This window comes from Parasteatoda tepidariorum, chromosome 9 (genome assembly GCF_043381705.1).
Source record: "Parasteatoda tepidariorum isolate YZ-2023 chromosome 9, CAS_Ptep_4.0, whole genome shotgun sequence".
Classification (NCBI taxonomy): Eukaryota; Metazoa; Arthropoda; class Arachnida; order Araneae; family Theridiidae; genus Parasteatoda; species Parasteatoda tepidariorum.
The window spans coordinates 24,635,205-24,659,535 of record NC_092212.1 but is presented as its reverse complement, the minus strand read 5'-3'; the positions used below and the strand labels follow the sequence as shown (position 1 = coordinate 24,659,535).

General features: G+C 25.7%; 1 protein-coding gene across 4 annotated transcripts; it reads left to right on the top strand.

Moving 5' to 3' along the window:
• The first annotated feature begins 616 nt into the window (after window positions 1–616).
• On the top strand, window positions 617–23,559 carry LOC107445062 (TBC1 domain family member 13). Of its 4 annotated transcripts, none has more exons than XM_016059383.3 (15): window positions 617–771; window positions 5,387–5,463; window positions 6,554–6,627; window positions 8,001–8,041; window positions 8,626–8,687; window positions 9,789–9,882; window positions 10,971–11,053; window positions 12,459–12,615; window positions 13,657–13,788; window positions 15,657–15,723; window positions 16,665–16,907; window positions 17,588–17,669; window positions 19,558–19,615; window positions 19,942–20,024; window positions 21,158–23,559. In XM_016059383.3, the coding sequence occupies exons 2-14, from the start codon at window positions 5,444–5,446 to the stop codon at window positions 20,002–20,004; spliced, it is 1,176 nt and encodes a 391-aa protein (XP_015914869.1). In that variant the 5' UTR covers window positions 617–771; window positions 5,387–5,443; the 3' UTR covers window positions 20,005–20,024; window positions 21,158–23,559. The 4 variants fall into 4 exon arrangements, with proteins under 4 accessions (XP_015914869.1, XP_015914870.1, XP_015914871.1 ...); XM_016059384.4 differs by having other exon boundaries at window positions 631–679; XM_016059385.3 differs by having other exon boundaries at window positions 643–663.
• Window positions 23,560–24,331: the final 772 nt, after the last annotated feature.

Below are 24,331 nucleotides of genomic sequence, written 5' to 3'. Positions count from 1 at the left end.
TGATCATTTTCGGAGGATTGGCTCCCTCGCTTTGATATCCAAAGGACCTGCGCGTGAAGTTGAGTACTTAATGGTAGAACAATTTGACGAGGAGCAATTCCTTGCTCCTTCGATCTCTTCACAGGCTAATCAAAGTGGTCATCATCCACTCAATGACTACTGCCAGTGGCACTTGTTTTCGGTAATTTACTGCAGTATACGACCCCAAAACTGAACTAAATAAAAAATCAACCAAATATTTATCAATTATGATGTTGTTGTTGTAGTTAATTTACGTCGCACTAGAGTTTCACAATGGGCTATTGGCGACGGTCTGGGAAACATCCCTGAGGATGATCCGAAGACAAGCCATCACAATTTTGATCCTCTGCAGAGGGGATGGCACCCCTGCTTCGGTAGCCCAACGACCTGCACGATAAGTCGAGCACTTTACGGTAGAACAGTTTAACGAGGACCAATACCGCACACCCTCGGTCCCTACGCAGACTGATCCAAGTGGTCATCCACCCGCACACTGACCGCAGCCAGTGATGCTTGACTTCGGTGATCTGCTGGGAACCGTGTCTTAACGATCAATCCACTGCGGGACTATCGATTATGAATGATTTATCTATAAATATATGATGTATAATATCGTAATCGAACGGAGGCATGGTTTTAGAGGTGTTTTGTTGTTATTGTTAGTTTTTGTTTGCTGTACTTTTAGTTTTGTAACCTTTTTATAATGTTAATCTTGATAAGTTTATCGTGTTAGTTTCTGAATCGAATTAGGTCTGAATTTGTTGTATATTTGTAAATATATTGTAGCATATCTGGTGACTTATTTACTTATTGAATTTATTTCTAATTTAATTATGTTTGATTGATTATAGGGGCGGTAAATCATTTTAATGTAAATTTTTTCTATACACATTTATTTACATTTATGTATCACATTCATACACGGCAAAAATTAATCGTTTTGTATGTAAAAAACAATTTGTGAACTGACAGTTGTTGCAATGTTATAACCATTAAATTATTACTAAGGTTTCCTTTATTACATCCGTAAAAACTAGAACTTTCAAAATAATATTATAAAATATTCTTTTGTACATCAGTTTTACCTACATTGTTTAAAATTTTTATATATTAAGTGTGTTTTCACACCTGTATTCAAGTCAGTCTCAGTGTCATCTTTCATTTATTGTGTAAATGTTTAGTTAAAGAGGTTTAATTCTGATAGAATGCAATACAAAGTCATTAATATATATTTTTTTTTAATTTACTAAAAGTTTTACAACTTTAATTTCTCTCTTTTTTTTTTATTATTTCTAATACACATTTCAACAGAATTTAAACCTATGAAAAATTAGTGGTAATGTAATAACTAATTTTCATATTGTTTGGCAAACTAATTTCAAATATGATATAAAAAAAATTTTTTTCAGTCACACAAAGATTTTCAAAAACTGGTCTTGAATCTGTAGAGAAAAATACCTATTTCTCAGATTCTGTGATGGGGGAGAAAATAAACCATTGTTATATAGACTAAATGATGTATTTTTTAATGCTGAGTTAAATGAGATTAAATTTATATCAAAAAACTAATAGTTTATAATTTATCAAAGTTATGTGTATAAAAAGTACAGTTTCATGTTTATACCTATTTACTCATTTAATGTTTTTTTTTTCTTTGCGCAATTAGATATATTGTACTGTATGTTTTTTTAAAAATTTTTTTTAATTGAATCAAACGAGGCAAAAGCAAAGTAGATGGAACTGTAAAGTTTAAAGTTTTTCTACATCAAAATAACAATTTTCTACTTAAACTTATTTAAATGTCCAACATTGCTATAAACAAGCAAGTAAAGCATTATTTATTAAGTATTTTCTTAGGTTCAATTGAATAAAATGAAAATTTAATAAATAAAACCACTAGTTTTGAACTATAAGGGTTTTATGTGCAAACGTGTTTAAAATAAAAATCATAACTTTCATACACAAAACCCTAATTCCCACTAAACTTTTAGTTCTATCGATTTAATTAGGATTTTATTAATCTTAATTTATAAAGTACATTCGAAAAAATTTATCATTTGGCTATATAGCTATAATACATGCATAAATAGGTCTTAAAAGTTTTTAAAAAAAAAAAAAGATACAAATGCTGATTCAAAACTGTACTTTTCATACATAACTTTTTAAGTATTTATCACATTGACTTAGAATTAGTTTAATTCAATTCAGTGTAACAAAATACATTGGAAACAATATCTCATTTGTTCTGATAGTAATCTTTAAATTTCATTCCTCAAATAAGAGCATTTTAGATCTTACGTCTAACAAAAAAATTAAAATAAAAAATCTGCAACTAAAAATCTATGACTGTCAGAATTATCTAAATAAATCAATTAACCCACTGATGGTTTTGCTCAGGGTTGGAGTTTTTGCCGGCAAAAAGGGGTTTTTGCCAGGACAGTGGCAAAAACCTGGTAAAAACCGGCAAAAACTGGTAAAAACCGGCAAAAACCAAATTATCTAAATTACTCATTAAATAATTACAAAATACTTGAAACAAATTTAAATCAATCATAAGGAATAATAATTTTGATACATTACATGAAAAAATTATTTTTAACATATTAATAATTAATATAAGGGTAATAATTTTTAAAAGATTGAAAGTTTTTGATCTCTTTTCATTTTAGAATCCTAAAATAAATGTTTTTTTACAAATAAATAAATATTATTATTTGTATAATATTATTATTTATTATAAAAAATTATTATTTGTACAATAATTAACTACACATGTTGATAGATATTTTATGCTTTAAATTATAGTTATATTAATTTAAAATAAGTTCATTTCACTGGAAAAAAGAGAATAATCACAAATTTTCCAATCAATAATGTTTTAAACTACTAAAATGATATATTATTACATTATCATTTAATTATGGAATAATAGTTTTGTTAATTTTTTTGTAATTATTTATATTCATAGTATATATTTCAATTTTAGGAATAATTTTGTATCAAAAATGTGTTTTTGTCCTCTCATCTTGGAAAATATAGGTTTTTGCCACTTTTTGCCACTTTGCTTGGCAAAAACCTGTTTTTGCCAGGACGGTTTTTACCGGTATTTACCATGGTTTTTTCCACCTGCGGCAAAATCTTGCCAACCCTGGTTTTGCTCATTAAAAGTCTTATTTTAACCTACAGTCTCTTCTCTGCATAGTGAAACCACTTTTTCCATGATATTAGATTGGGAACTAGTGTAGGAGCGAAACATCCTCCAAATTTTGCCCATTTGCTAAACCGCCTATATGTTAATCGGAGCTGAACAATTTTTTGGTTGCTGGTTTGTGTTATTATTGTATTTATAAACATTGCTTTTTGTTAACTGAGAAGATCCAAGCAAGTTTTGTTGTAATTACCTAAAAGTTATTTTATATCATGAGAACATTTACAACCCATACATATGTTTACCTGATATAATATTTTGCTATTGCATTTTTATTTTCTTTAGTCAGGATCTAAGCAATAACATTTATGTTTTAGTATCTGTGTCAGAATGATTACTATATTTTGATAACAATCGAGTAGTGAGACACGAAGAATTTATATATATATACAGGGGTCTGTCCAGATATTTTGTGAAAGGTCCGGTTTTTGTGAAACTGTGAAAAAATTACATTCTTTCAACCAGGGTCCTGCTTTTATGAATTTATGCAAATAGGGTCCGGTTATTGCAAAAAACTTTTTCAAGCAGTTTTTAAATTGTAAATAGATACAAGATTATGCTCAGCACTGTAAAATTATAATAAAAAAATTAAATTTTCAAAAATAAACAGCAATTGCTGCTTCTAAATTCGAGATGCAACATACAAATATTTGGTATTTAGTCTATACTGCTGAACGCAGAATATTCATTTCAGACGAATAATGGAAGAAGCATCTGCCGAAGACAAAACTTAATTCGTTTACATCCATCTTTCTTGTTTTCTGCCCTGGGAAGAGTTTATTCAATTAACAAAACAATAATGAAGATAAACAAATTTGAGAAGCGTCCGATTAAAAGAAAAATCATTTTGTGAAGGATCCGTTTTTAAGCTAAAATATTTTGTGAAGGGTCCGTTTTTATGAAAAGATAATTTGCAAAGGGTTCGTTAACAGACCTAAATTTCTTCGAAACAGACCCCTGAATATATAGTTAAACCTGTTTATCTCAAACCTCTTTTTCTCGAAAACCTTTATATCAAAATTTCTAAAATTCCTTACATTTACTATTTAAAATCAATGTATTTTTAATGTCTATCTCAAAATTTTTTCTTTTTGAACCTGTGTTTCTGGAATTTCTTATAATCGAGCACAAATGCCCAAACAACATAACTAAGAGAATTTTTCAAAATATTATTTTCAGTGTTAAAGGAATGTTAAAAACGTTTTATGTAAATAGATAAATGTGATCTAACTAATTTACAGAAATGTCTATATGTTTCTACTAAAAACAATTAAAGAACTTTTAATCAAATTTCACAATTAAATTTAATTTTTTGAAGTACCCGTAGAACTCGAAACCTCTTTATCTCAAATGTTTTACTTTTCTCGTGAGATTCGATAAACAGGTCTGACTGTATATATATATATATATATATTAGGATAGACTGAAAGGGTAACATTCAATAGTTTTAATTTGGGTAAGCCACCATACATTTAAAAATTTAATATCTGAACAATACTTGGGCATATACTATCATTATTTTGCAGTTAATCTTTTAACCCAGTTTCTTGTAATTATTAAACGATCAATCGACTTATGAATAATTTTTTTTCTTAATTAATAAAGATGTACGCATTCTTAAAAAACTTTTTTTGCTAAAACTGTATCTATGAAGAAAACATTAGACATGTTTTCAAAGCAATCTAAAAAATTTTTTATACAGCTTCCTGTATATTCTCACACTCTTATGAAAATGTTATTCTATATAGTAGTTCTGTTTACTAAATGAAATTACTAAACAATAGTTCAATTTATTCAACTTATTACATTAGCAAAAATAAAGAGATGCGCAAAGTAATGTTTTGAATATGAATTTCATTGCTACTCAGGTTTACATTCAATTCTCTGAAGTCAAAAATGTAGGTTTTTCCAAAGTGAAAAAAGGTTTTAGTTATTTGCGTAAAAGTTTTTGTTACATATCAACAATTGTATTCTTAAATTTGCATATTAGTACAGTATTTGTCTCTATAGGCTGTTCTCAAAATTAAAATCCATTAAAATTATTTGAGTAAAATATTGTGATGTAAATGTAAATGCATTTAATAACTTAATAGCTAAAACTATCAATAGAGAATTATTTTGCAATATATCTAAGTAATATTACTTAATTTTTTTCAGATGATAACAAGAATCTTCTAATACCTTTATAAATCATTGAAAAATAGTGTTTGTGCTATGGCAAATTTTAAAGCACGGTGAGTTATTTAAGTATATGGTGATTCCACTAGTCATTGGAAACTATGAGTCCTTAGAATCCAGAATTTCCATATTTCTGGGTCCTTTTTTAATAAAACTGGGTTCCAATTTAAAATATGAATTCTCTACTTCTTTATCTATTAATGTTCATATTAATAGTTATTCTACATTGAGAGACAAAGCAAAGAATTTCAAAATAAGATGAGTTATATTAGAACAATCAAGGTTTTTAATTTGGACCAATCAAATATCTGCATCAAGGAAAAACAATGATGTAATTTAATATTCAGATTTATTCAAATTTTATCTTTCATCTATTAATAAAGATAATTAAGGAGTTTTCTTTTATGCCTTATTTAAGTTTGGTTAAAATTTTATGTACATAAATCTGCTGATGCAGTATTTTTTCACAACTGGAAAATTCCGCATTACAGACAACGTGTTATAACTTTTTTTTTAGTGTCCCTCCTTCTGACACATTATAGTGCATATCAATGTAAGTTGAATTGTTGAATATAAATTTGTTTCACATTTCTAAAAAAATTAGCAATTTAATTTGGTATGATGATTAGGTTATATCGTATTTCCAAATTTTCATGTCTTATTTTTGGTTATCTTATAGTCTAGTTGTAAAAAAAACAAACTCAAAAGAAAACTTAAAACTTTTGTGCCTCATAGAAATGATTCTTAATTGCTTATAACTGTCGCAGAATAAGTTTTATAATAAACAATTTTTAAATTCTTTATTACATAATCAGAAATATTTTGAAATAGATTTATTTTTTAAAATGTATGAATCTGAAGTATTTTATCTGATTTTAAAATCACATATTGTTACGAAGTACATTTCAAACATTATTCATTCAACATAATTTTGTTCACTGTTATTTTTTCTGTTCATTGTCATTTTGTTTGCTCATTATAGAAGCTTTAACTTATTTCATTTGCTGACTTAACTCTCTAAAATTAAATTAAAAAAGTTTTTTTTCTTTCTATTTTCTAATTTATTTAATGTTTCATGTAAAAAGTATTTTAATTTAAAATTTTATTAAATCTTTAAATGATAGTAATTAATTTCTTATTTTTTAGGTGCCAAATGTTTAAAGATTTGTTTGAAAAAGATATTATTTCAATAACTGATTTACAAATTCTGTGTTTTAATGGTAAGTTGATGAAGTTATATTTCAAGTAAAATAGTAAAAGCTAAGCTAATTTTTCGAATCCCAGCATTGGCTGATCGATAGGAATTCTGCAGTCAATATTGATAATTTAACTTGAGTTATTAGCTCTTCCTTATAGCTTATTATATGGAATATATCTTTATGTGCCTTCATGAAATACTGAACTGTTAAACCTTGAACCTTTTTTTTTTGTTCTAGTTCATAGTTATTGTCCAATCTGATCTAGTTTTGGGAAATACCTCTTTCAAAAATAAATTACACACTGTTTTTCTTGAAATTCAAAACATTCTCATTAGGCCACAAATCAAGTAGCTGATAACTTTACATTTTTAAAAGAAAAGCATTTAAGATCACCAATAATATATTTTTTTCTAAAATTATTTCAGAGTAATTAATTAATTTGAAACAAAGCTAGCATTTAAAGTAAAAAAAAAAAAGAATAATAAATGAAAAGTAGGATTCTGAGATTAATCTTAAATTATTTTGCATTCTGTATATTTAAGACCCAAATTAACTTTCAATTATTTAAAATTAACTGTCTAAAGAATTAATTTTAAATAATTGAAAGTAGTGTAGTTTGTTTTTTACATGCTAAAAACGAGAATTAGTAGAGTTAATTTATCTTCTGTCAAAGGTTGAATTTAGGTTATAACAAAAGTTCAAATGGTTTTGTGTTTTACTTGTGTGGTTTTACTTACTTGCTCAATCTTAAAATTTTGTCGTTTCAAGTTATTTTTTTCATTTTAATTTTTTAAAGTCCGCAATTATTCTAATTTTTGCAAAATTGCATTATTAAAGAAATTTTGTAAATTTTTATTGCATTTATTGCTTTTTTGTCGATCCTTATTTTATTTCTGAAACATATTTAATTATATTGTTACAAAGAAGCTCTTCTATTGCCTACACTTTTTATTGATAGAATTTTATTTCAGAGAATGTTGAGTCTTTATGTAAGTGAAGCTGTCTCAAATATTTTTACATTTTTCTTTCTTTTAAACATTGTTGATGTCTAATATTTTTGTCAACATATATTTATTCAAACTGTATATTTATTCCTTATTTATAAATCCCATAAACTTTTTAACAGTTTAAATTGTTCCACAAACATGAACAGTGCTTTGATTTTTTAAAACTTATGCATTTCAGCAGAAAAAATTCTGCCTTTCTATTTTATTTACATTGAGTATGATAAGATGTACATGAGTTGTTGTATATCTACATTGAGTATGCTGTACATTAAGTATTGCAGCACATTGAGTATTGTTCTACATTGATTATGATGTGCATGAGTTGTTAAGGTATAATGAAATAATGATTTTATGTATTATGTTGTAAAAAAGTTTTTATTGTTGCAGGTATTCCAGACAGTTCAGGTTATCGCTCTCTTTGCTGGAAGGTAACTCCTGAAATTGTTTTTATAACTTGAAATTTTTTCTAATTATAGGGCTCAGTACTTTTTTTCTTCTTTATTTATTTATTTTTTCTTTATTTTTTTTTTTAAATCGATGCAATATCTGAAAAACATTTAAAAATAAATTTTATAAAGGGAAATTATTTAGAGAAAACTGTAGTAAAATATGTTTCTTTTTCAAGAAGTATAATTTTATAAAAACAAATAGATATCATTCAAGGGGATATTGTTTATTTGAAATATTTTTAATGGTTGCAAGACACTCAGCAATACAATTGTGTTCCTTTATTTTATTTTAAAGCCATGATATTTTAAGAACATTTCAAAATTAATATTGTTCTATAAAATTAAATTAGCAACTGAAATAAAATGTTTTTTCTCTGAAGAATAGCGTTTTATCAGTATAGACATCCTTTAGAAGAATATTGTTTATTCTAGAATTTAATTCAAAGCTAAAGCATTTAAAAAAAGTCATTTACATTGAAGTATATTGTATACTTGATTGTTTTACTGAAGTATACCTTTTTGGTTTATTTTTGATTTACAAGATAGGTAATTTATTTTTACAGGTTTTATTGAATTATTTATCAACAAAAAAATCAGAATGGCCTGGATTATTGTTAAAACAGAGGTGAGGCATTGTATTTACTATATCCCTTTTAGTTATAATAATTTTATTGTATGCTTTTGTAATACACATTTTAATTTGAAATCAAACATTTTTGAGCATAGAATCTTTCGTGTAGAATTGAAAATTAAGTCATGCAAAAATATATTAATGCAAATCAATCTGTCGACAAAAAAAAGAAAAGAAAACTAGCAGTTTTTAGTAAAACACAATAAATTTAAATAATTTTTTCTGCTTATTAAGGTTAATATTTGCTTTTATTTTACTGTGCATCGATAAAACTTGATATTGATACATTTACTATTTAGTTTTTGCTATTAAGTTTTTAATCAAATTAACTTCAGATAAAATAAATATTTTATATTCAGTTTAAGAAATAAATTATGTGGTTATTGAATAACCATTTATAATCAATAAACTGCAGTTTAGATAAAAAGGTGCCTTCCTCATATTAAAACAATATTTTTCATGGCAGATAATATTGATATAGGATTTTTATGTTGTTATGGTGTGCAATTTTCTGTTTAATTTTGTGATTTATGGTGCAATTTCTTGACTAGAAAATGTACTAGCTAAAATTTATTAATTAAGATGCTAGATAAGTCTAACACAGAGTTACTTATTTTTTATCCTAATTGAAAAACGTTTCTGAATGGTGATAAAATAAACATTTTCTTATTTTGTGTGTCAAGATTTTTTGCTTTTTAGTACTTTAATGTTAATATTATTTTCTTATCTTTTACTTTTGTTGTAAACGAGTGAGAGAATTATTTTTTCCACTTTTGAGTCTTCTCAACTAAATAGATAATAGTATAATGAAACCTAATTTTTCAAGGCTGTATTCTAGGGAATGTTGCACTAATGTACAATATTTTTCATATTCAAAGACAATTTGTTTAAGATTTACTCCTTTTTAATTAAGAAGGAAAACAATCCCCATCCCCACAAAAACATATTTTGCTTGTTATCAAACTCTAAACCAGAGTATTTTGTATAATTCTTTGTTACTTATTTATTATTGTTCTGTTTGAATAATTTAATGTCTTTTAAACTTATAAAAATATTCTTTATTTAAAAATACATTTTTAACAATTAATTTTACAGAAACTTGTATGATACATTCATTGATGAAATGATTGTAACACCAGGAACTATGAACAAGACTGGTTCTAGAGTTGATGTAACTTTAGAAGATCATGTGAGTACCATATTTACTTTTTCTTTGTAGTGATGATATTTTAAAAGTGAATTGAAGATCTTAATGAAAAAGTGTCTTATAATATTCTAAAGGTGCTCAACATTTTAAGTTTTGAAACTTGTTATAGACAGCTCTGAGAATACCAACATTAGTTTTTTGTACTAACTTGTACTTTTGTACTAACTTTTGTACTAACAGTTTTTTAATCTGAAAATATATTTTGTCAACAGATGTCGTTAGATTTTCTAGAGCTGATGTTCCTTAATTTGTTAAAATTATATTTAACTCCTTCCTTTTTTACTCTTCAGTAGTGTATAATCTAATAATGGGAAAATGTTGAAGAAATATTTTTTTTTACTTTAGTTATAAATGAAAAAGTGCTGGAATTTCAATTTATTTTCCCTTGCTTATTGATGGTTTTTTGATGTTTACAATATGTTTATTTTAAAAGTTACGCTTTGAGATTTTTTTTCTCTTTTTTTTGCAAATTGCCTTTGATAAATTGCTTTATTTAATTATGTTTTAAAGAAGAAAGCAAAAATCACCATTTTAGTAAAATGGTATAATTTTTTGTTTTATCAAATCACTGCAATGTTTTGAAAATCAATGAAATATTTTCAAATTTATTAATAATTGAAATTGCAGCAATATTTAATATTTTATTTACAACAATAGGAATTGGTATCTGTTTAAGCAAAGTATTTCAATCAACATTATTGATTTATTCTTTATTCATTATTTTTATCTTAAAGTAAATAGTATTAAACTTATGAGTAAACAAAGGAAAAATATTTACTATTTCAAAAAATCATTGTGAACAGATCTTTTTAGAAAAGTTATTAATTATAAAATTTATTTTGTGTGAAATTTTATAATGTAAAATTTATTTTGTTTTATAAAAATGTATTGTCTATTATACTTTGTGAATAAACTTTTATTTTGATAATAACTAAGAATATTGTATTGATTTAGTTTACGAAATTTAAAATATTTTTCTTATTTTATGATTTTTTTAAAAATTTTGTTTTATGACTTTAAAAAATTCTAACTGATTTACTAATGTTAAATTTTGAATTGGGTCTTTGAAGCCTTTAAACCCAAATCCAGATGGAAAATGGATGGCCTTCTTTAAAGACAACGAAGTTTTACTCCAAATTAATAAAGATGTTAGGTAAGCTTTTTTTTTTCTTCAGAAAAATTATGATTGTTTATTATAATACATATATGCTAAATCCCAGCCTTTGTTAGTCTTTGAAACCCAACTTCATTTACTAACTTTTGATCACATTTTAAGAGTTAAAAAGCATTTGGAATTGGTATACTTGAGATTTATGCTAACTAATGTATATTTTTTTATAACATTTAACAGTTCATCCACTGGGTAATATATTTTTTAATACTTATAGCTTTTAATGACTTTAGACAATATTTTATGGAAATTTCCTTGCTATAGTAATCTTTATCCATTAAATAACAAAGTGATTAAAAAAATTTTATTACAATTTTAAAGTTCTGAAAAAGATAGAATAAGTATTTGGAGGATTAAAGATACTAAGATGAAACTTTAAACCATTAATTTTTTGTATAAGAGTTCAAATTGTACCAAAAAGAAAGGAAAGTTAGCTTTTGTTTATTGGTGAGAATAGATGATATTTCTTGCACTTATTACATATAAATTATTTCATACCATTCCCTTCTTTAAGATTTTAAATAGTTTTACAGTACCATTTGCATGCAAATTACTCTTCTAAAAGATGTGTGAGTTTAATAAAATAACTTGCTTGTGAAAGTTATAAAGTATAAAAGAGAAATAAATTGAAAATAAGCATTATAATCAAATTCAATGTTTTTAAAATGTATTTTGTTTAAATTTTTTTTTTATTCACATGATATTAACCTTTTCTTAGATAGTAGGATAAAAACAGTCTCACTTATTTTTGACGATAATATTAACCACTGAAATTATAATAGTTTTTATGTCTTAAGCAGCCGGTTTTTTAATCAACCACTTTTTATTTTTAAAAATGTGTATAGATAAGATTAATTGCTTCATTGTGAAAATGCATGCGATGACCACAATTCTCCACAATTTTTTTTTACATATTTGATTAAAGTTTTCTGCCCTACAAAGGGTTGAAAGCATAATTTTTAAAATTCTTATTAAAATTTTGCATCAAATTTTATGTGTGCTTATTGAAATTTCTAATTGCTAAAAAGAAATTAAAATTAAACAGGTGTAGCCAGAGTCTGGAAAAATAGTGAGCAAAATTATTTCATGTTATTTGGTATTTTTATTTCTATAACTATTTTGTAACAAAAAAAAAAACTCTTTCCTTATAACATTTTATTAATATTATAACATCCTTATAGCATTTTATGAAATGTAGCTTGGAATGTTTCAAATTATAAAAATGATTTAAAAAAAATTATCTTCATTTATGTTTTTTTAAACGAAGTGTTTCTTTTTGTCGTAGAAAGTTTTGTACAAAAAATTTTATTGGCAATCTCATTCTTATTTTTTTCTACAATTAACAATAATTTTATATGTATCTTATATAAGTGATACAAAATTACAGGAGGTTATGTCCAGATATATCATTTTTTCAACAACCCACTGATTATCCTTGCCAGGCTATTGTTGGAAGAAAAGATGTGGAATCTTTAAGAGATAGAGTTCAACAAACTGTACTCAGATCTGCAAATGTTACTAGAAATCGCATGGGTATTACAAATGTGAGTTTGCAAAATCCTAAATTTGTGTAATAGTGCTCATTCGAGTTTTTTAATTAATTTTTTTTCCAAAATTATTCGATCTACTTATACTCATAATGTCTAATAATTTTTCATTTCATTTGTGTTTTTCATAATTAATTTTAAAAAAACTAGAGCTGAAATATTAAAAAAAATTTTTTTTTAAAGAATTGTGTCTGCTGATACTGTTAATGTATTGATACTTGTAAGTGGTTTGTCAAAATTAGTTAACTTAGGTAAAAATTATGCACTTTTTATTTTAATTTTATTTGAAGGGCTAGTTTAAATTAATAATTTTTTCACACTGAACTAATGCAATAATTCTAGCAATTAAAATTAATCACTGGTAAACTATTAATTTTAAATAATTATTTTCTTTTATGCTATGCTGGGTTCAAAATATTACCAAATGTAACACAAATTTTGATTAAAATTTTTTCGAACTTTTGTTAAAAATTGAAATGACTATCATCTAGGTAAATTAAAACTTTACTATATTTTGAAATAAGAATTTTGTTTAACGGTTGAAAATCGCAGTTACTAAAGAAGAAACGAAATAGTTTGCTCAATCTGTGTTTTTAAATTATTAGACAAATAGGCACAAAATAACATCAAAATTGTTACATTGTAACATTTTTGATGTCATCAGTAATTTCCTTTAACTGTTTCAAATTACATTAATTAAAAATAAAATAAAATAAAATTCTGCTCATTTTGCTCTTGATCTATGTTTTTAAATTATTTTCCTAAGCTCAGAATAACATGAAAAGGGTAATAAATTTTGATTTCACTCCTTAACATTAGGAAGATCAAGACTATGTAGACATTCTATTTAAAATTAAAATTAAGATTGCTTAAGGTAAACATTTTGTTGAATTGTGTGAAATTCTGTTTGGTTAAAAAAAAAGAAGAAAAAAAGTCTACTTTTTATCTTTGTTTCTTTTAGTTTTGCTCTGTTAATGGAGTATTGATTTACTACTCAAATATTTTCTTTGTAAAATTACTTTATTATTTAATTTATAGGTATCTTTATTCAAGAAAAGAGCTCAGGAAGAATATCAACATTTACCCCAGGGACAGGAAGCTCATTGGGAGGTGGTTGAAAGAATTCTATTCTTATATGCAAAGCTCAATCCTGGTCAGAGTTATGTCCAGGTCAGTGAAATAAACATTAATTATAGTAATGCATTGTAACATTTCTGTGACTAACAAAAAATCATGGTGCATGGACTAATACTCATGGGAATATTCTTAATGCATTGTAACATTTCTGTGACTAACAAAAAATCATGGTGCATGGACTAATACTCATGGGAATATTCTTAAAGCATTGTAACATTTCTGTGACTAGCAAAAAATCATGGTGCACAGACTCATGGGAATATTCTAATACAAAGAGAAAAAGAAATTTTAAAAATTATGAAATATTTACTTCACTATGTTTATCTGCAAACTGAATCTAATATTATATTGCTTTCACACATTTGAATTATTTTTTAAATAATTATTTAAGAACGTTATGAACTTATTGAATAACTATTCACGACGTTAGTAAAATGAACTTCTTTATGATAATTATTGTCATTTTTCTGTCACTTATGGTGCTTAGACTAATATTTATGATAACATTCTAACATAAAAAAATATTTTTTGTTAAGATATGGTGAAACCTGTGTAAATTGGCTTTTTTGGTGCATATGTTTAGTGGTCAACTTATAGAGAATGTGCCCTTTTTTAAATAATTTTATGCATCGCGTTATTCTTTTATAAATCATATTATAGTTTATTTTTTTTATGTTATCTATCAAAATAAAGGTTTATATGATTAATTTTTTAACATATTAAAATTAAATTCGACAAATCCTATATACGTCTCAAGAAATAAATTTAATTAAATAATGAACTATAATTTATTAAGTTTGATATTTAACTAATTGGTTTAAAACAATAGATAACTAACTATTTCACAAGTGATGCACACAAATTATTTATTATGATTTTTTTTTCTTTAAATATCACATAAAAGCAATTAGAAACATAAGTTATATTAATTTCAAGAGTTTCAAATTAATTTTATTATACTTCAAATTATTTTACTTATTTTTTTATATTCAACTCATAAAGGGAGATTTAGGTCTGCTTTCAATACTACTATTTCACAAATAAAGTTAAATTTAAATATCAAATTAAAAATTTATATGTAATTTAATTTAAATTACAGTTAAAACAGAACATTATTGTACCAATAAAAATTTTCCAAAAAAATCTTCTTGGCAACTTAAGAACTTGAATAACATTCAGTAACAGCGCGAGACAAATTTGTCTAATTTCTGTGATCGACACACTAGATAGGTAAGTGGTCATCTTTCAAAGGTTTTGCACTGTCTCTTAATATTAATGATAAATTCAGTTCTTGATAATAAATGTCAACTTTGCAGGTTTGACTAATAGGTTGTTGACTTTTTGTTTGTTTACTAAACCTGTGAGTATATTGTTTTATTTTAGTTAAATTAAGTTTAATTAAATACAAGGTGGTCAGGTTTTAAAGGTTTGGCACTCCTTTTTTATAATTAATGATCAAATTAGGTCTTGATAATTAAAGTCAATTTGACAGGTTTCACTAATAATATATTTACTTTGTGTTTCTCTCTTAACTAAATCTGTAAATATAATGCTTTAATATATTTTTTTTAAAATTATATTTAAATAACTATTTAAAAAAAATTCTTGTTCTTAAGACTAAATTGGACTTTTAAAAAATTAGAAAAATTTGACAGTCATATTAAAAATAAAAGCATATTAATGTCATGGTCTATGATTCAAATGGTTATAAGCCAACACTAATTTAAGTTTAGTTCTCTTTGAATAAAAATGTGTAGAAGCTATTCAATGCCAGTTAATTGTGTTAATATTTCCGATTATTTTGAATTTCAGAAAAATATTAAATTTCATAAATATAATTGTAAGTACACTTTATGTAAAATTATTAGAAATTTCTCATAATTTTTTTCTTTCTGTCACAGGGTATGAATGAGATAATTGGACCAATTTATTACACATTTGCATCAGACCCAGATCCTGAATGGAGGAGTAAGTGATTGAATTTTAGATATCAACTAATTTAAGTTTATTGCAGTCATTTAAATAGATCATGCCAATCAAATCTAGGAATTATTTCCTATGATGCTTAGCTACTCAGTGAACTCTTTTTTTTGTCTCAAGTTCGTATGTGCCTTGAAAAATTAAAACAGTGGTGACCATTTTTGGCCGTAAGACAGAGCTGCTAGTGTATCGCAAAATTTTCTGTTGTTCATCTACTGTTTCCCCCCCCCTTTCTTTCATGAGGAATTATTTTAGTGATGTTATGATGTTTAGGACAAACACTTGACTTCTAGATGGACTGGACCAAACTTAAACTTTATTCTATTTAAGTTTGGTGGATAAGATGATAATTTTTATGTTCTAAGAAAACTAGGCTAATGAGCCTAGCACAACTAAGTGTCTTTAGCTTTGTGTATGGTACAGACTCTTATTAAAAATTTTATATTTAGTTTTCAAACAACTTTATAGTGGCCAAATGAGCATAAGATCTTCTAAAAATGGTTTTGCAAAAGGTTTTAAAAAAATAGTTGATTTTAAATTATGTTTAAGGGATTCTTACCTGTATTGGTTGGGGGTAATCGTGATTTAGTTAAATAAATGTGAACTTCTTTTAAACAGTTGCTTCTTTTAAAACCCAAACATAAATAATAATAATCTACAGAAGAACAGTTGCTTCTTCTTTAGATTTTTATTATTTATGTTTGGGTTTACTATGGAAGCATAAATAATTATCCAAAGGAAACCAGATACCACCCTTTGCTTGGTTCATAATAATGTCTAAAATACCAACAAACCTTATTTGTTTTTAACACAAATTGTGCCTTATTTTTATAAGTTAGCATAATTATCTTACTGTTTGTAATGCCTATAAATATAATTAAATATTGTATAATGAATGCTCACTTAATGTTTTTTTCTTTTTAAAACAGAATATGCTGAGGCTGATGCATTCTTTTGCTTCACAAATCTTATGTCTGAAATTAGAGACTTTTTCATAAAATCTTTAGACCACTCAACCACTGGTATAGGAGCCATGATGAAACGTCTGATGGATATGCTTCAAGAGAAAGACTTCAACTTATGGCAGAGATTTCAGGCTCAAGATTTAAAACCTCAGTTCTATAGTTTTAGGTGGATCACTCTGTTACTCTCACAAGAGTTTCCTTTACCAGGTTAGTCATAACATTTTTGTATCATTTGTTTCAAATTAGACAAATATTTAAGAGATTAAAATTTTTCTAACTTTTTAGTTCTAGGAATTTAAATTACTAAATTTTTAGTATACTAGTCATAACTCTGCTATAGTGAATTTGCGATTTAGTGAACACTCGGTTGCTATGAAATTTAATAGTAGTCCTGTCAAAACTGCTATTTGACTATTGTTATTTCATACACTTATTTATTTAAATAATTTTTACTCTTTTTTTTCCAAGTAGATGAATTGTTTCTCTTTGCTACTTTTTTTGCAATAGGACGACAGTCTTATTTTAAGTAGACCGTAGCTGTAGACTTTAAGTAACATAATTGAATTTGGCACAATCTTTTTTATTATAAATTCTGATTCTTTTTAATTTTAATCATTTTAAACTTTTTTAAGGTTTTAAGGTTAATTGTAAAAATATGTAAAAAATCTATAAATTGTGGGCTATTAATAAATTGTCATTTTGAAAAATATCTTTACAAAAAATGCAAGCAATAAATATTTTCTATGGCAAAAAGGAAGCACTACAGGTGTGCATCCTTCATAGTTATTATAGATAGATATTTTTTTTTCTTGTTTATGTTTTGCATGAAGTATATGATGTTATTTTATCTATTTTTTGTCTGCTTATTGTTATAATTTATTTTTTAGATGTCATTAGAGTTTGGGACTCTCTATTTGCTGATAAGGATAGATTTGACTTTTTAATATATGTTTGCTGTGCCATGATATTGTAAGTTCAGTATTTTTCTTTTTTCTTTCATTGTTAAAACACTACATTTCGTTGAAATATCTTTTTTTTTTTAATATTATTATTCTACCATAAAATATTGATTAAGCGTCCCTTCAAATTTGACAAAAAATTTGCATTTTTGTTAGGGGCAATGTTACCGTTTGTAAAATATTGACCATAACTGGCAAAATTACATGTTTCATATTCAACATTTATGTCAAACATTTTAACTGTAAAAATAAGAAAAATAACAAAGCCAAATAATTAAACTAAATCATAAATATAATTACAAAAATAAATTTCTAAAATGTATTTTACTTTAACTATTAATAACCACATTTTTTATCTATTCATTTTATGTAAAATGTTGATATTATCATAACTTGTGCAATCGATGAACAATAAACAAAAGATTAATGTGAAATTCAGCATATTTATTAAAAATTTATTAGAACTAAATTTAATAGAAAAATCAGAATCAATATAAAAGAATATCTAAATACTTACAAAGATTATTTGTTTCCTGGTTTGTGACATTTATGTCACAAACCGAGCATAAAACAAGCCATCTTTGCTCTCCTAAAGACTAAAGCAAAACTATGCAACTTATTATTGAAACAGTTTTTTTCTAACTCACTTAATTTTGAGAAGGCAATTCCCCTTTTTCCACTTTCTATTTTTCTTTTATCATCCATTCTCTTTCTCCCCATCCTTCTCTCTTATGTCACGAACCGGGAGTCTTCACATCTTTGATAAAAGAGAGCTAACTACACATCCTGCTGCTAAACCAGTTTTTCCTCCTCCTCCTTGAATAATTATTAGAAAGCAAAGCTCTTTCCTTTCTTTGTTTCTTTCCTCATCCTCTTTCTCTCACATCTTTAATCAGGAATGAAATAAGCTATCATTGCTTCCCAGGAAAAGAGAGCAAAGTGACACATCCTTGCACTATGTTCTTATCCACATTGGCTTGAATAATTTAAAGAATGCAAATAAATTTTTTTTTCTACTTCTTCATAGTATGCATGTCTATTTTTCTGATTCGTTTTTATTATCCCATAAGGCAAGCTTTCCATTTCAGCTTGACTCAATTGCGTTAAAAAAAACTCTACTTACAAAAGCAAAGAGTTGGAAGGGGACGCTTATTTGGTATGATCGCTTGTCTAAATTTGTTAGTAATTGTAGAAGGCATTCAATTGAGTTGAGGTGCTTGTTTGCTGTAACACATCTAAAATAATTCGGTAATTAATTATTAGCCCCATGAAACCTTGATTAATCTTTATTAAAGGAACCAAGGTGTATCTGAAAATCAAGTGATCAAGTCACATTTTTTAAGTGTGCAAACATTAAATTATGGTTAAAACTTTAAAAAATATTATGTAGCATGCTGCAGTAATGTTATACATATTACTTATGTCTAGGGTGAGAAAAGAATCATAACAATGGCCATTATGAAATGATATGATAGATGAAGATGGTAGTTTTTAAATCCTTTACTTTTCTGACACTAAGTCTCTCTAATATTGAGAGTAAGAAGTTTGTCACAGAATGATCATATTTTTACACATTACACTTTCCAATCCACTTTCACTCAATTATTAATCACACCTTATTATTCATGCTTAGAATTTAATTTGTATTTTTAAAAAATGTAAGTAATGATTTTTAAATTCATTATTGGCTTATAAAATCCATTTCCAACGCACATTTGCTCTGTGTTTTAACATTTAAAGAAAAACAATATTTTTAACATCAAATGTTAGTGAGACTTACTGATCTTTCATCATATGTTTTGAATGCTCATATAAAATTTGTTATACACAGTTAAAGTTAAATATTTTTCTAAATATTTATTTGTAATTATTAATAAATTCTCACTCTTCACTTTCAGATGGCTCAGAGATAAATTATTGCATGGAGATTTTCCAAACAACATGAAATTGCTGCAGGTTTGTATTTATTTCTATACTGAGACAAATTTTTAAAAACTATAAGAATACAATTTTGTTCTTTGAGTTAGATTACAGATACTTTAACTTAATTGACATCTTCAGCTAAGAGCAGACGATTCCTGATATTCATGTGATCAGTGCTGCCAAAACTTTTTTTTTAAAAATACCCCCTTACTATAGTTGCAGAGCTGAAATATCAGCCGCGGGATCTGTTACAAATTTGTCATTGTTATAAACGCAAGATATAGGAATTTTTCACTCAATGGATTCATATTATTTTGTGAAATATATTTAGCTACATTAAATCTTTAATTTTTTTTCAGAATTTTCCAAATACGGACATACACTGTCTCTTAGAAAAAGCTGTTGAGTTAAGAAAGCGGTGACACTTGTGGAAAATTTACTGGTAATAGTTTTTCTTTTTTGAATCTTTAGTCATATACTTAGATGTCTGATTGCCTCTGTCTACCACTTAATTTAAGTGTAACTTTTTCCATAGAATTTTTACTTATGAACTTTTTTTTCTCGTAGAACTTTTGAAAATTTATTGGAATGAAGTAAAAGAAATGCCCTTGTTTATTTAATTTTTTGCACTTTATCTCATTATGAAGATAATACTTAGCGTATATATAATAAACAAAAATATATTATTTTTGTAACATAACTCTTTATATTCATTTTTGCACAAATTCTAAAATTTTATGAAAATTGTATATTACAACAGTCATAGGTGAATTAAGTTTCACATATTCCATAGAAAGAAACAAAGCTTGATTACCTGGAAAATTTATTTTTTAATTAATTTGGACTGCTGGAACATTATTGAATCTTATGCAAGATGCGAAAGATAGTAACATTTCAGCTACTTTTAAAAAATTTATTATTATTTTTTTAGAAAAAAACAAACAATAACATTTCTTATAATGAGGTATAATTTTTATTGTACAGTATCTTAGCATGCTACATGGGAATGAAGCCAATGTGTAATAGTTTGCACATCTCCATCTGTGGGGAAGTGATGTAAAGTTAAAAAAAATTTCAGATTCCAGAACAGAAGGAGAATACACAATTTAAGCTGCAAAAACAAGGTACAATTTCAGGTGCTGCTCCAGCATGATGTTTGCTCACAAGCAACAAATTCCTCAAAAATTTCTCTTAGAAGTGTTTTGACAACTATAAATTTTCACCATTTTCTGCACCCAAAAAATTCCTATCCAAGCCTAACTTTCCCTCAGATAAAGACGTGCAAACAGCTGTTACATGGCGGCTCCATTGCTAAACAACAGGTCTGTATGATACGAGAGTACAAAATCTTATACCACAGTGTGACAAGTGTTGCATTTCTGATGGTCCTTGTGTTTAGAAATAACTAAATATTGCCGTTTCCTTTGCCATAAAACTTTCCAAAAGATTCAAACATTTTTCCTGAAGTCAAAATTCTTTGTTCCTTTTTGTGGGTTGCATCAAACTTATTTTTTAGATGACTCTCATATATCATATTATGATATTAAAATTAATAAATTATATTTTATTTTTCAGATCCTCATTCCGGCCACCCTGTTGTACAAAATATGTTCTTTTGAATATTGTTAGCGGTTCAAAGATTTAATGAATTAGATTAGTATTTAAACTGGGTTTAGCAATCACGTTAAATAGTATTTTTTACAAATTTGTTTATTTAAATTATTTTTAATAATCTTTTTTAAATTTTATATTTGTTCAAAGTTTTTTTTTTTTACTTCCTTGCTTTCTGATATTTTATTTTTCAAATTATGCACTTTTATTTAATTTTTTTGTTAAGAAGTTGTATTGTTTATAAATGTATAATTCCTAGGTATTATACATTTTCTAAGTATATTGTTTAATGGCTATGTACTTTAAAACTAGCAAATATTTAAACAATGCTTGAAGGTTTTGAATAACTTTATTATGAAAAAAGAATTCGCATTTTTATTAAGTTACTCAAATGATAAAGTGTAATTTCAGTTGAATACATCTTGCAATCAAAATTGTTCTTAGTGCTTTTATGTGTTAGAGAATTATACTTAAAAGAATCAATCTGGGACAAAATGATATTTCTAGGTTAATAAAAAAATATCGTTTTATTTATTTCTTTTTTTTCATTATCGTTCAAAGCATTTTTAGTTACTTTCATTGCTTTGATTTTACAATTCATGAAGAAATCGGAACTAATTAAATCACTTTTATTTGCATTTTGAAACTTATTTGTGTATTTTTCAATATTACTTAGGATAATCTATTTCTATTTCATTTAACAATTTATGAAGATGAAAACAAAACTTTAATTTAGTCCTTAATGCATGTTTTATTACAATTTATTTTTATAAAAATTGTTATTTTTATTGTATCAAGCAAATTAAAAATATATTTTTTAAACAATGTCATTAAACAATGTAAATTGTAGTCATGTGAAAAAAATTTATGTACTTTAATGTCTTGAGGTTTTTATGTGAATTTTAAAGTATTTTTTAATTCATATAAATATGGTACTTGGTCAAATTCACATCTCTTTATTTTATTTATTAACTAATAAAATATTTTTTTAATAATTTGGATCTTTTACTTGATAGAATTTATATATCTTTATTTTACATACTTCTGTAATCTTCTAATGGACTCTTAAAGCTGTGTCATACCTCTTTTATAATACTTAATGCAAGCTGGAAATGCTCTGAAAAAGTGGGCTGATTGTTTTTGTTATTAATTTTTAACCATGACAATCTGTCTTTGTTTCTGTAACTTTTTGACTATCTATGTTTTTTATATAATTATTTCTTACTTTTTTTCTCCTATACTGTGTTGTACTTGATGTGCATTGTATAATAAAAAAGTTTAGCCCTTCATCACACACCTTTCAGAAAAAAAACGCTCTTTTCTTAAAAATCTATGTTGCAACTGTTTCAAATTTTTTATTTTATTTACAATTAAAATTTGGATTAGTTTTAAATATCACTCTAAACAATTTAACATATATATGATTTTTTGTTTCATTCGCAAAGATAATTACCATATAACTAAAAAGTTTCTGTTATACATCTTTCAAAAAGTATAAAAAATACTTTAGTCTTTGTAAAGAGTTATTGTGAGTTATCAGGAATCAGTCACCAATGAATTTTAGTAAATTTATGAGCTTTATAATTTAAACTGAGGTTTCTACGATTAGCGTTGCTCTTGTATTTATATTAAGACTTTTATTTATTTATTTTTTTGTTATAGTATTAAATTGAAACTTTGTTGCTAACAATTCATTCATGGTTTCCAATTAATTTAACATTTTTCAAATACTGTATTTTCTGATCTGCTTAGACATACGATACATCAATCTCTTAGTTAAAAGTTTAATATTATAAATTATGTAAATTTAAATTTGATTCTTCTCATTCGATGAAAAATAATCATTAATTAATAATAATGCTTGACAAAACAGTCTTTTTTTTGAAAAAAAAAAGAAACAAATTTGTTTTTTAAATCTTATTTTCCTTGTTTTATTATTTTTAATCTTTTTTTTACTGTCTTATGCCTGTTAATCTTAAGCAAGTTAAAGTGTTTCTCTTTTTTCAATTCTTCAGTTTTTTCTTTTAGTTCTTTTATGTACCAATTCTATTTTCTGAGCGATGACTTCAAAGTCTGTGGGTGTTTGACAGAGGGTTAAATAAATTGTTAAGTGTGTTTTAAAAAACGTTTTTTTTCTTCTTCAATGCATGGGATTTTTGTTTATTACCTGCATATCGAAAGTAATTTCTAAGTTAAGGATTTTTAAATCTGATTATGTTGTCTTTTTAAAGATGCCTTAGTGTATATTGAATGAATTGAAAATGTGCCTGTAAAAATTGTTTTGTTGATCAATTTCATGAAGAAATATGCATAATAGTAACATTTCCTTGTGAAAATGAATGAATAAAGAATGTTTTTATTTTGTATTACTAAGAGCATGTTTTTAAAACTGTCATTAGAGTCCATAGGGTATCAAACAAGTTATTAAAGAACGCAATTTTTCAGGAAATAAGGGGAATAAATCAGAATTTTTTTTTATCATGATTTAACTTACCCTTTCTTGAAGCATTTCATTTTCTTTTCAAATAACATAAATCAGATAAACTTTATACATCTCTTCCAACATCAAAACATGGGTGTTATTATAGTTTCTTTAAAGTATTTTTCCACAAATTTTATTATTGCTTTATTCTGAAACAACGGATTAAAAATATTTTTAAGTTAGGAAGAAGTAATTAAATTATTTTGCTAGAACACACTTTGTTTGAGAGAAAAAACAAGAATTGTAATAGAAATTGCATTTTATAGTCTGAATATAAGGGCTACTCCTATAAAAAGTGGATACCTGTATTATATTTCAGAAATATAGTAACAACAACAGTACCACCACTCAATGTTATATACAAAGGTTGGAGGAGGACATTGCAGATTACGCTTTACTGCTTGACTAAGTTTCATTAGAGCATTTAAAGTTAATACAAAGTTATGCTAAAGGTAGATGCATCCATTAAGAACAATGTGCTATAGTATGACTTTTAGTTGGTAAAATTACTTGTACCTTTCATTTACTCAAATGTAGTGCTGAACATAATGTACAGATTCTGAACATTGTGTACAAACTGTGTAAAAACTGTTTTGTGTAGTTCAGTTTTAGACGTATTAAGGAGGGCTTAAAATTGATTTTAAATTCTCTCATGA

Bases quoted from the DNA above. Each gene is read 5' to 3' on its own strand.
- LOC107445062 (XM_016059383.3), top strand. From the start codon at position 5,444: ATGGCAAATTTTAAAGCACG. The intron at 6,628-8,000 runs GTAAGTTGATGA...TTATTGTTGCAG, and splicing joins ACAAATTCTGTGTTTTAATG to GTATTCCAGACAGTTCAGGT. The intron at 8,688-9,788 runs GTGAGGCATTGT...TTAATTTTACAG, and splicing joins GGATTATTGTTAAAACAGAG to AAACTTGTATGATACATTCA.